The sequence below is a fragment of the Vipera ursinii genome (assembly GCF_947247035.1).
Source record: "Vipera ursinii genome assembly, chromosome: 1".
NCBI lineage: Eukaryota > Metazoa > Chordata > Lepidosauria > Squamata > Viperidae > Vipera > Vipera ursinii.
The window spans coordinates 69,107,520-69,119,799 of record NC_139512.1 but is presented as its reverse complement, the minus strand read 5'-3'; the positions used below and the strand labels follow the sequence as shown (position 1 = coordinate 69,119,799).

Here is a 12,280-nt window from a genome sequence, read left to right as displayed (position 1 = left end):
CAGGAAAGAGCAGGAGATGAGTAGCAGGCAGAAAGGGAGTAACTTTGGCAAGGATCTGAGTGGTGTGTGTGTGTGTGTGTGTGTGTGTGTGTGTGTGTATGTCAAGTCAGTTTTTGACTCCAGTCCCTGCATTTTCTTGGTAAGGTTTTTGAGAAGTGGTTTGTCATTGACTGCTTTCTAGGGATGAGACAGAGTTATTGGCCTAAGATTACACAACTAGCTTATCCCCAGACAAAGACTAGAACTCAGGATCTCTTGGTTTCTAACCTTATGCTTTAACCAAATTGGCTCTGAGTGATAGACATAGTTTTCACAAATGGCAGACAAAGTTTATTTATTTATTTATGAAATTTCAAAACCACCCATCTCCCTCACAGAGGGAAGATTGGACTGTAACAAACAGATGAGTAATTGTGTTTTTAATTAATTAAGTAATTAACACATCAGGGAAAAGAAACTAAGCTCACCTTATTTTCCTACAGGAAGACCAGATTTTTTTTGTTTGTTTGTTTGAAAAAGAGATATTCTTGTCATCTAAATATTTATGTGCAAAAGCATTATGAGTCCAGACTTTGCCACTACATGAACTGGACCTGTAGATAATAGCTTGCTACAAGAGTAGCAAAAACAGTGCATTTCCTGACATCTGCTTATCTTCTTTATTTTTCAGCTTATCAGCCAGGAACCAAACCAAGGAGTGCATTATGAATACTATTTGCCATTCCAAAGGCAAACATCAAGCTACAGCTGGGGCTACGGCTCCTGGAGTGACTGTAGTGCTGAATGTGGTGGAGGTATATGCTAGCACTTTACATTTAATATTATTGATTTACTTAAGTAATGGTTCCCAATCTGTGTGTACAGATCACATATTGATCTGTGAGGATATTTCTAGATAGTTTGTGGTCTGTGTGTGTATGGTACAAATACAGACACATAGCAGATGGGGAAGCTGAAAACTGAATGGGTGATGTGTGAGTGTTACTCTCTAAGATTGACCGTTTATTTAATTGGTTGAAATCTCAGATGATTAGCAAATCACACAAAATGTTGGCATTCTCACTCAAAATCTCAGTAATGTTTGGACAGGTATACTAGTTGCATATGAGGATTGGCAGACGTGCTAGATTTCAATCATTAAATTAAATGCTATACTGAACTGTTGTAGTGATGATTGTGTGATGATCTATATGCCATCTCTTAAACCATGGATGTCAAACTTGATCACGTCATGTGACATATCGTGACGTATCGTAACATTTTTTTCCTTTGCGGAGCTTGGGTGGGCATGTCCTGCACATGACGCATCCAGCCTGTGGGCTGCCAGTTTGACACTCCTGTCTTACTGCATTTAAAGCCATTTTTAACTAGAATAAATGCATTATCAAGATGATCCTAAGCAGAAATCTGCTACTTCAGGAGAACTCTAGAGCCACAGCATAGAATGGTGAAAGCAATCTTCTCCTGCCTGAGATATCATTTCAATTTTGCAGGATCCAATCTGAGTCGGTCACTGTGTTTTGTAGCGTATGCACAGAGTTTTAGTCTTCAGTGTTGTGCCCTGCCTAAGGATTGCGAAAGATAGTCATGTGGATAATAATGTGGACAGGCCTGATGCATTTGGCTTGCTTTGAGCAGAATATTATAAGGAGTGAAATAAATGATTTAAGCCACAAAAGTATTAAGTATAATCTTGCTTTTCAAGATCTGCCAAAACAAGTAAATTGCCCTAACTCAGGAGAGAATTGGTGGGTTTTAAAACCATCCATTTTTTGTTAGAGAGCTAAGGGTAATATTTTCCTTTATTTTTTCCACACAAAATAGACAAAAATGTACTGAAAATTTGGCCGTGATCACTCTGGGAGCTGCAAAAGGGATTGTGGGAAGATCAAGAGGGGCAAATAACAAAGCAATATTGGGCCATTATGATGCAAACCCCATCCCTTTTGTTATGATGTAACACACCCATACAAAGGAGAAGGCCTTGTATCACAATAGCATGATGCTGCTTTGGTCATTTGCACAAAGGCATTGCATCCTGTGAATGCCTGGGAGTTTTGGGAGGCTACCTGTGTCTCAGGCTCCAAATATCTGTTAGGCAGGAGAAGTGTAGCAATATTACTTCTGCAATTCCTTATGCCCCCCTATGGGCATCTTACTAGTTTTTAGAGCTGATATCATAACGATTTTAACTGCTGCTTTCCCAAAGTGACATTCTGTTCTGGTTGCCATTTTTCTAATATGTGATTTTAATGTAATGGGAAAACCTGGTTTGAAAGGTAGGAGAGAGAAATAAATGGTTAGATATATTAGATTATATTGGTTATAAGAGCCGTGGTGGTGCAGTAGTTAGAATGCAGTATTGCAAGGTAATTCTGCTGACTGCCAACTGCCAGCAGTTTGATTCTGACTGGCTCAAGGTTGACTCAGCCTTCCATCCTTCCGAGGTCGGTAAAATGAGGACCCAGATTGTTGAAGGCAATATGCTGACTCTGTAAGCCACTTAGAGGGGGCTGTAAAACACTCTGAAGTGGTATATAAGTCTATTGCTATTGCTATAACCAAGTTTTTATTTTTGGCTTTTTTTGTCAGTGGGACTCAATAGCTGATCATTATTCTTGAAATTGTTCCTCTTAGACCCTGATCAGGTTATCACTGAATGCTAGAGCCAGAAGGAATCTAGAACTCATAAACTATATTAACCTGAATACTCAACCTTCCTGTGCTTACATAGAGAAAATAACAGGGTATATTCTAGTATTGCCTGGAAGGCTGTGAGAAAAGGCATAAATTGAAAATAAACTCTGATTAAGTTGAGACAGAATTATTATATCATGAACAAGATAATGGCATTTTGATAAAACTTGTTTTGAGAATTTGACCTACCGTATATATATATATTTTTTAAAAAAAGCTTGCAGTGGTCTGTGCAGAAATCATCTTGTAATCTTTGCTTATGGGATTATAAAGAGATCTGCTACTAGCCATTCTAGGAGATACAATTTTGTAATGGGTGGCAGACATATTTTGATTCATTCAGACTTAAAGCCTGTCCATCTGTTTATTCTTCTTCAAAGTAGATGTGACCAACAACCTTAGTTACTGATTACACTACATGTATGCCAGTGAGATTGTATATGGTATGGTAAAATGCGAATAGTAGTCTTTTATTTCTTCATTAAGCTGCTATACTGTTGCAAATGAAATGAAAGGCAGTTTGATATAGTGGTTAAGGCACCAGGCTAGAAACCATTAAACTCTACTCCTGCCTTAGGCATGAAAGCCTTTTGGGAGACTGGCCCAGTCTCTCCCTCTCTCTCTCATCCCGCAACATCAGGCTTGGGTGACAAGACAGTTGTTTAAATCCTGTCACAACCAATGGATCAGCGCTCTGTTGACCCAGAAAAAACAGGCCCTGCACTTGAAGGGAAAATGCTAGGAAGAAAAAAAACTTGTAAATGAAACAGTCTGGTAGAGGTAGTCCTTGACTTACAACAGTTTGCTTAGTGACTGTTCAAAACTACAACAACCCTGAGAAAAGGGACTTATTTATGGTCATTTTTCACAATTATGACCATTGCAGCATCCCCACAGTCATGTGATCAAAACTGAGACACTTGGCAACTGACTTACTTATATTTATGACGCTTGCAGTGTCCTGGAGTCATGTGATCAGCTTTTGTGATCTTCTGACAAGCAAAGGCAATGGGGAAGCCAGATTCACTTAACAGCTCTGTTACTGACTTAACAGTTGCAGTGATTCACTTAAGAACTATGGCAAGAAAGGTCATAAAATGGGGCAAAACTCACTTAACAAATGTTTTGCTTAACAGCAGAAATTTTGTGGTCGTAAGTCGAGGACTATCTGTAGTGCACAACATAATCTACAAACATAGAACATCCTCAGTGAAATAAATAATGCATCTGTGGTAAATATTCAATCAGCAAAATTCTTTATTTCTTTTCATTACTTGAAAGAACCTGAGCAAACGTAGAACAATCTATTTACATTTAGCTCAGCTAATGGGAAAAGATCTTTGGGGGTGAGGGGGGGTGGGGAGGGGTCCCCATCTCAACCAGCTTCTGCAAGGCAATCAATGTCAGAGCAAGTCTGACTTCTGAGGGAAAGTTGGCCAAAAGCACAGGGCCATGGTGAGGAAATATCACCTCCCACCCCTAAAAATTGATGAAACTGAGGGATTTTCAGAATTCTTTTCCAAGGATGTGCTTGTGAACCCATTATTTCATTCACTTAATTATGTAACTTAATTAATTCCCCTCCCCCCCCACACACACACTCCTGCATTCAGATTAGTGCTAGCCCTGCTACCTTGATTTCAATCACATCATTTCTGTATGAATAACAAACAAAACTCATTAGATGCTGGCCTCGACCTAACGCTTATCTATTTGATGATAATACTTGTTTGCCTTAGGAATGTTATGCAACCGATCTCCTTGCCAATTATCTGTGCCATCTTTGTCTTTTTTTTTTCTCTGCTCTTCAGGTTATCAGTCTCGTCTGGTCTTTTGCACCATTGACAATGAAGCATATCCAGATTATATGTGCAGAGATAAACCATGGCCAGGAAATAACCGGACTTGTAGCCTCCAGGCCTGTCCCCACACAAAACGGTGAGCTTTGATTTGTTTTTTCTCTTCTCTGAGATACCTTGAAATCTAAGAATCGGTCACAGTCAGAAATAACTTGGTAGTCTCCATTCGGGGCCCTTGCTGTTCTCATGCGGAAGGCATGCAGAGAAACCTAAGCCCTGGAGAAGCACAGGTGGTCCTCAACTTACAACCATTCATTTAGTGACTGCTCCAAGTTACTGTGACACTGAAAAAAGCGACTTATGACCGGTTTTCACACCTACGAAGTGTTGCAGCATCAACATGGTCATGTGATCAAAACTTGGTTGCTTGACAACTGGCATTATTTATGACAGCTGCACTTTCCTGGGTTCTCGTGATCACCATTTGTAACCATCCCAGCCAGTTTTCACCAAGCAAAATCAATGAGGGAAGCCGGATTTTACTCAACGATCATACGATTCACTTAACAGCTGCAGTGATTCGCTTAACCACTGTGGCAAAACAGGTCATAAAATGAGGTAAAAACACACTTAACAGCTGCCTTACGTAGTAACAGAAACTTTGGGCTCAACTGTGGCTGTAAGTCGAGGACCGCTTCTCATACAGGTCAGATCAAAATATTATCTGAGAAAAATATCTTACAAGCTAATTGGGTGGGAATAGGCAATCTTTTCTTTGAAGCTTGCCTGGTCACAAAATGTTTTCCAGGTTGGGTGTAGCTAATCACACAGCACATAATTTTTATTGATTTATAACCAAATTTATGTTGTTATCTTTCTTTTATTTTATTTTTTTATGGGCAAATTGTGGCTCTCCAGGATGTGCGCCATCTTTCTAGACCCATAAACACATGAACAAAGAAAAAAATAGCTATGAAATCTACTGTTTTTTCTTTTCTAAGCAAGTCAGTGCAGTCTGTGTGGGGTCCAGGGACCCTCTGGAAATGAAGCTGGTGCTTTGCTTTCCCACTTACCATCAACCCATTTAATTAAATTAAAAGCACTTGACTCCTCTCTTAGGAAAAGGTGTCAATATTACTAAACATACTAGGAAGGGTAGATAAAAGCTTTCTGTTAGAAGATCATTGAATATTTCCTGATTAATGGGAAGCCGTATTGGAGAGAGAGCCTCCTTGTGTGAAATGCAAGTGGTGAGTGGCGAGAATTCCTTTTCATTTTATCAGAAAGACTTTATTATTCTTTATAAAGTTTTAGAGATATGAAATTGTTTCCTCTGTTTTAGCACTAGAACTTTTCTGAGCATAATTAGGTTTCTCCTTATAATATGGCCAGAATCTGAAACAAGTATCCACCTTCAGATCTCCAAAGGATGTGTCACATTCAGCATAGAGAGTTAGACCAAAATCCCACCTCCCCTCCCCTGTTTACTATGACCTATTGCTAATTTCCAGCTACTTAGTGAATTCTTGTGGCTGTAAGGAACAAAAAAAAAAATCTGGACATTTCAGATGAAGAGACCAAACCATGAAAGCATCATCAATGTTTTTTGTTGCGTCCAACTTTTGGAGGGAGTGATTTGAAGACATGATGAAGGGCAGGGGAAATGGAATTCTTCCCACCACCCACATATTTGGCTTTGATTTGAATTGCCTCTTCTTGTTGTGAATAATAAGGTGCCTCTATGTTTTCTGCATAATAGTAGCTGTGCTGGGTGGTCTATTTTGGTGTAGAAAATTGGTACAGCTGCAAAGAGGAGAAAAGGCTTTCTGCCTGCCCGTGACCCCGATCCAAATCGGACCCCATCCCAACATCCTTTGGCAGTGTTTTTCCACATTGGCAAGTTGGAAGACGTGTGGACTTCAACTCCCAGAATTCCCAGCCAGCCATGCTAGCTGAGGAAAGGTCAGGCTGGCTGAGGAATCCTGGGAATTGAAGTCCAAACATCTTCAAATTGCCAAGGTTGAGAAACACTGTCATAAGGCTTAAAAAAAAAGGCAGCCGAGGTTTTCAATCCGTCATCAAAATCCCATTTAGTTTGGCCCTAAAAGGATAGAAATCATACTGTAAAAGACAGACCCAGATGTCTATATATTTATTATGGGCTTTAAAATCTTTGTTCTATATACAAAGGGTATCTTACCTCTATCTGCCGGGAGCATGGAGCCGCAACAGAGCATGGAACTTGCAAACAAAGAGGTAACTAGGAGAAAGTGGTTCAGCTCTTTTCTTCCTTCTCCTCATCTACAATCGTGGTTTTCAAGCTTCCTAACCTTAGTAAACAGCTTGTTTTCCCCTTCCCCTTGCATTATTAGCTGCTCATTCAGCAGGAATTTGCTAAAAACAAACAAACAAACCACAAATTCCTGAGAAATGCTTGTTGAAAGCCACAGACCTAGATTCATGAAATCACACAAAACAGAAAAGTTGGAAGAGACCTTAGCGGTCTTCCATGCCTGGTGAGACACATGCAGGTAGTTCTCGACTTACGACCACAGTTGAGCCCAAAATTTCTGTGGGTAAGCGAAACATTTGTTAAGTGAATTTTACTCCATTTTGCAACCTTTTGTACTACAGTTGTTAGGTGAATCATTGCAGTTATAAATTTAGTGACATGGTTGTTAAGCAGATCTGACTTCCCCATTGACTTTGCCTGTAAGAAAGTCACAAAAGGTGATCACGTGACCCCGGGCCACTGCAACCATCATAAATACGAGTCAGTTGCCAAGCATCTGAATTTTTATCACGTGACTGTGGGGATACACCAACGGTCATAAGTCTGAAAAACAGTCATGTGTCACATTTTTCAGTGCTGTTGTAACTTCGAATGGTCACTAAATGAACTATTGTAAGTTGAGGACTACCTGTAGTAATTTAAAGCACAGGTTTATCCTGTTCATCCAAGCAGTGTGACTACATAGCCTCTCCTCAAATTGCTGCTGAAAAGTTGTAATTTGCAGACAGAAGGAATTATTAAATTCATAGCAAGCAATTATACTGAGTACTATTCAGTCATTTTAATTGACATTCTATTAAGGTTAAATTTAATGTAGATAAAAAAAATATATTTTTGTCATGGCTCTACATCCTGGTTGGAGTGTGGCTCCCAGCATGCTACTCAAAGGCTGGTGTGGCTCTAAACCTTCCAAAAGTTCCACGAACCTTTGAAGGCTTTTCTTCTAGCTGATGGACTTTGTTCTTAAAGCTTTGGCTTTTCTCCTTAAATAATGGTGTTGGGCAGCCAGTGCTTTTTGCCTTCTTATCCTGTGTGAAGAAGGGTGAAGGAAGAAAGTTTCTTATTTTTCTTCGTAGCCCAAGAGTTTAGATATCATATCCCCAGCAGCTTCTGCTTAGAAGTTTGGTAAATTAAAAATGAATATTACTGGAGATTGCTGTATTGTTTTATCTAACCTTTCTTTTCTGTTTTTCTATATTTTTTCCCATAACCATTAGTCTGGATGATAATTTTACAGATTTAGTTACATATCCTCAGGATTTATCAGAGGTCCATCCATAATGATGAATTACCAACCAATAGTACAACTGTATTAAAAGTCATATTTCACATAATAAAATTCACGACTACAAAGCATGATGATGCCATTTGCTTTGATAACTTCAACAAGGGGCTAAACCAAATCAAAAGAGCCATCAGAAGGGTGGGGGATGGGGAAATAGAATAATTGCAGATACTGTTTGGGGAAGTGAAGATATGACTTTGTTATGTCTTACCCTAATGGGACACCCAGTCTGATCCAGTGGAACTCCTAAGTCCTACAGAAGAAGATTCCAAAAGGTTTTTTGAGCTTTCAAGTAGAATATCTGCATGACTCACAGTTCCCTACTCTTTATTATGCTTTATAATTCAAATCAGACAAAAAATCTTCCATGTAATGTCATATATCCTCACACACTATTTATGATAAAATATGGAATATGTGGCTAAATTAGCAAAGAAGTAAACATAACCACAGTGCTACATAGCTTGCAGTCACCATTCCTGAAATAAAATCTTTTGCTATATTCTTTAAGTGTAACTGTTCCCACAACATGCTAAATCAGGATGTGTATTGATTAACTTATAATTGTGTGGGTTCACATAATACATTAAACCTTAACCGTGATTGATAACAGAATAACAGAGTTGGAAGGGACCTAGGGGATCTTCTAGTCCAACCCCCTGCTCAGGCAGGAAACTCTATACAGTACCATTTCAGACAAATGGCTGTCCAATCTCTTCTTAAAAACTTCAAGTGTTGGAGCATTCAAAACTTCTGGAGGCAGGGTGTTCCACTGATTGATTTTCTAACTGTCAGGAAATTTCTCCTCAGTTCTAGGTTGCTTCTCTCCTTGGCTAGTTTCCATCCGTTGCTTCTTGCTCTGCCTTCAGGTGCTTTGGGGAATAGCTTGACTCCCTCTTCGTTGTGGCAATGCCTGAGATATTGGGAGTACTGCTATCATGTCACCCCTCATCCTTCTTTTCATTTCAGGATGAGCTGGACTAAAACAACATAGTAACCACAAGCTAACAGGGTGCATTTTGATTTAGCCAATATAGGAACCCAGCTAATACTGTATGTCTGTAAGACAGAGGTACCATTGCCATTAGAAACTTATTTTCTTTTCAGGTGAAATAAAACAGATGATCCAGTGCTGGATATTTTAGAAGATTTGAAAGGAAAATCAAGGTGGTTTCAAATAAGCGAAGTCTCAAGATTCATAAACTTTAAAAGCTTATGCTAGAACTCTTGAGAAACTAAAAAAGATTTCTTAAATTTTCTAATTTTGGATCAGTGAATATAAAAATGTTAGGTGGTAATTACTAGACATATTGGTAGCAAGCCATTAAAATGTGGATCCGCCACATGGTTGCTTGATTGGATGAGAAAGATGTTTGGTAATTTAGGGCAGGGGAATATTGGGAAAGCATTATGTACCCTTTGCTCTTCTTTTGATGCATAATCCACTCCAGCTATTTTTTTCCAATGAGATTCATAGATTGGAAGTGAGTTTGGTTGAGAAAGGTTGGTTTAATTTGTACATGACAACTCTAGATTTCTGGAATTCCACCAGGAATCTGACCCAAAGCAACTCCATAAAACATATCTTCCTTTTTGATGGATCTTCATCTTCCTCGCCACCATTGTTCCTGGTTAAAGAGAAAGTTGACTACATTATCTCTCTGGGCCCCCCTGACAATGCAGTGCCATTTTGTTTCTGATATTGACTTCCATGGCTTTCTTTCACTAGAGTGAAGTGACTCCTATTGTCCCATCTAGTGATCCAACCTTGGCTTTATTCTTGCTACAAGTGCTGCTTATTTATTTGTTCACTATCTTGCAGTCTGAGAATGGATGGCATAAAATAGAATGAATAGGGGCAGCAGAGCCTATGGGCTGATTGCCAGGATTTCCTCTTGAATGTAGCCCCAATTATAAAAGCCTTGAGAGTTGGTTTGAATAGTTTTTTCCGTTGTTAGTCTATTTAAGCAATTTTCATTTTTTGTAGGCGAAATTGGCTTTTTCCCCTGTTTTGCTCCTTGCACATAAGATGGTTACTGCCCATCTCTACCTCTGTGATGTCATGAAGTCCTTCATGAAGGACATGGAAAGTGAGCCAATTAACAATCAGCTTGGCTCCTCCTCCAAAGCAAATCCTGACAAGATCGGGCAGTCAATTTCTCACTGATGGGAACCTCCAACTTGTCCAAGTCCCAGCTTCATTTTTCTCATCCTGTAATTGGCAAGATGCCATTGCAGCTTGCCACCATCCCCACTTCTCCAGAGTTGCTTTGAAGCATGGCTGGCACTTCCCCTGAGCAATGCCCAATTGGGGCTTAATTGATTTGCCCAAGAAGATGAGCAAGAGAAGAACGGGGGAAAACAAGAAGTTGGCTGCCTATCTTTTTTTTTTAACAACTGGAGCCAACTGAAGATAGGGTGATCAACTCACGGGGGTTGGAGGGAAGTGAGAATAATTATAAATACTGTTTGGAGAAGCAAAAATATGTTTTTATGAAAGGGACCGCTAAGGGCTGAAAAGAGCTATATATCATGGCAATAATCACAGGAGTGGGAAAGACAATACTGTTTGTAGGGAATGGAGGAAAATTTATTTTCTTAGACTGAATATTGTTCCACAGCAACCTAAAATAATATGTAACTATAAAAGGCAGTAAGTAGTAAAATTCCTCTTGGAATATAAAGGCTGAATTTATTTTTTAGACACTGATCCTTTTTTGCAGTCTGCTTCCTTCTCTAGTCCTATTGAAGGAGCTGCCCAGATTAGCGTCCTGTCAGCTAAGTTATTTTTAGAAAAGGACTTCCTCTGAGATGCCATGCTCCACTCCCATAGTCACTCTCCACTGAGCCTCCTATTGGTCTGTATGCTGTGCCAAGATAGTTGAGGTTATTTGTGCAGTTTCTGTTGGAAACGACAGCTTGAGCTGGCTGTTTGACTGTCTGGAATTTTGATTAAAGCCGAGCCTTCCAACTGTGGTCCTTTCTACTCCTGTTTGCAGCATTGGGCGAAGCTTCTCCCAAATTTAGAAAAGTCAAGTTAAAAGTGGAGTTTTATGTCAGTTGCATGTACAGAGTGAAGCATGTTTCAGGAGCATCCGAGTATCGAGATCTGATTAATTCATATTTTATTCAAAGCATAGCCCCAGGCTAGACTCTGGAGATCTCCCAAAGATCAGCCCTCCATCCCAAATGCCCTGGACCACATTGATGCGAGTAGTGTTAGATGCAAATGTGCACATTTTTCATGGGCACATTTTTATCTGAAAATAAAAATTTCTCCAGCTACTTTTTGATGGGGAAAGACATCTGACCCTGCAGATGCAAAACGCATGTAATTTTTTTTTAAATGTGCATAGCATCTGCATAACAGAGAGAGATCATACAGTAATGGTATTCCTTCTGCAGAATCTGGGGTTTGTCTTAATATAACTCTTGGTGCTGCAACCCCTTAAAATAGTGACATTCTACTACTCTCTCCACCTCTGAGGCACCTATTAATACTTCACCTCCAATTGTTTTTTTGATTCCTTTCATCTACTTCTTTTTCTTACATTGGCACCCCTGTTATTTTTAATGCTGCTAGAAATTTGGAATTCCTGGCTTTTAATATGACCGTGTTAAATCCTATATTTCAGGAGTCTTTTTCCTAACCCTTGCTTATTAGCTGGATAAAAGCTGTGATCAAAAAAGCTCATCCTAGGAACTAATCGTGAGAAATTTTTGTTCCGAGATACTAGTGGCTTCTTGGTTTCTTGAGAGTTTATTTTTAAAAAATTTGTTTTTAGCTGGAAAACTGGTGACTGGAGCCAGTGCTCTGCCACCTGCGGAGGGGGCATTCAAAGCCGTTCAGTTTACTGTGCCACGTACAATGGACATAATTTTCAGGATGCTGTGGATGATACCGAATGCGCCTCCTTAACAGAGAAACCGCGCAGTGCGCAGCCTTGCAACCTGCAGCAGTGTGCAACATGGGTTACAAGTCTTTGGTCTGAGGTGAGCTTTTTCCTCTATGTACAATATCTATACTGAGGCAGGATTGGCCCAGCTTCCTCTGCGCCTTGGGAAGAAAAAGATCATCTAGCCCCAGGGCACCCTTGGGGCACCCTGATTTGCTTTGCATGATTTCAGTACTCAGTAAACCATTGGAGATACAGGTAGTCCTCAATTAATGATGACATTTGGGATTGGCAATTTAGACATTAAATG

At 39.6% G+C, this 12,280-nt stretch overlaps 1 protein-coding gene across 1 annotated transcript in view; it reads left to right on the top strand.

Annotated features, from left to right (window-relative positions):
- PAPLN (papilin, proteoglycan like sulfated glycoprotein) overlaps nucleotides 1–12,280 on the top strand; it is a 77,935-nt gene that overhangs the window by 44,197 nt on the left and 21,458 nt on the right. Inside the window, exons 10-13 of the mRNA XM_083350538.1 lie at nucleotides 671–794; nucleotides 4,509–4,635; nucleotides 6,687–6,752; nucleotides 11,860–12,067. Of these exons, the coding sequence (XP_083206664.1) occupies nucleotides 671–794; nucleotides 4,509–4,635; nucleotides 6,687–6,752; nucleotides 11,860–12,067 (525 nt within the window). The remainder of the gene's footprint in view (nucleotides 1–670; nucleotides 795–4,508; nucleotides 4,636–6,686; nucleotides 6,753–11,859; nucleotides 12,068–12,280) is intronic.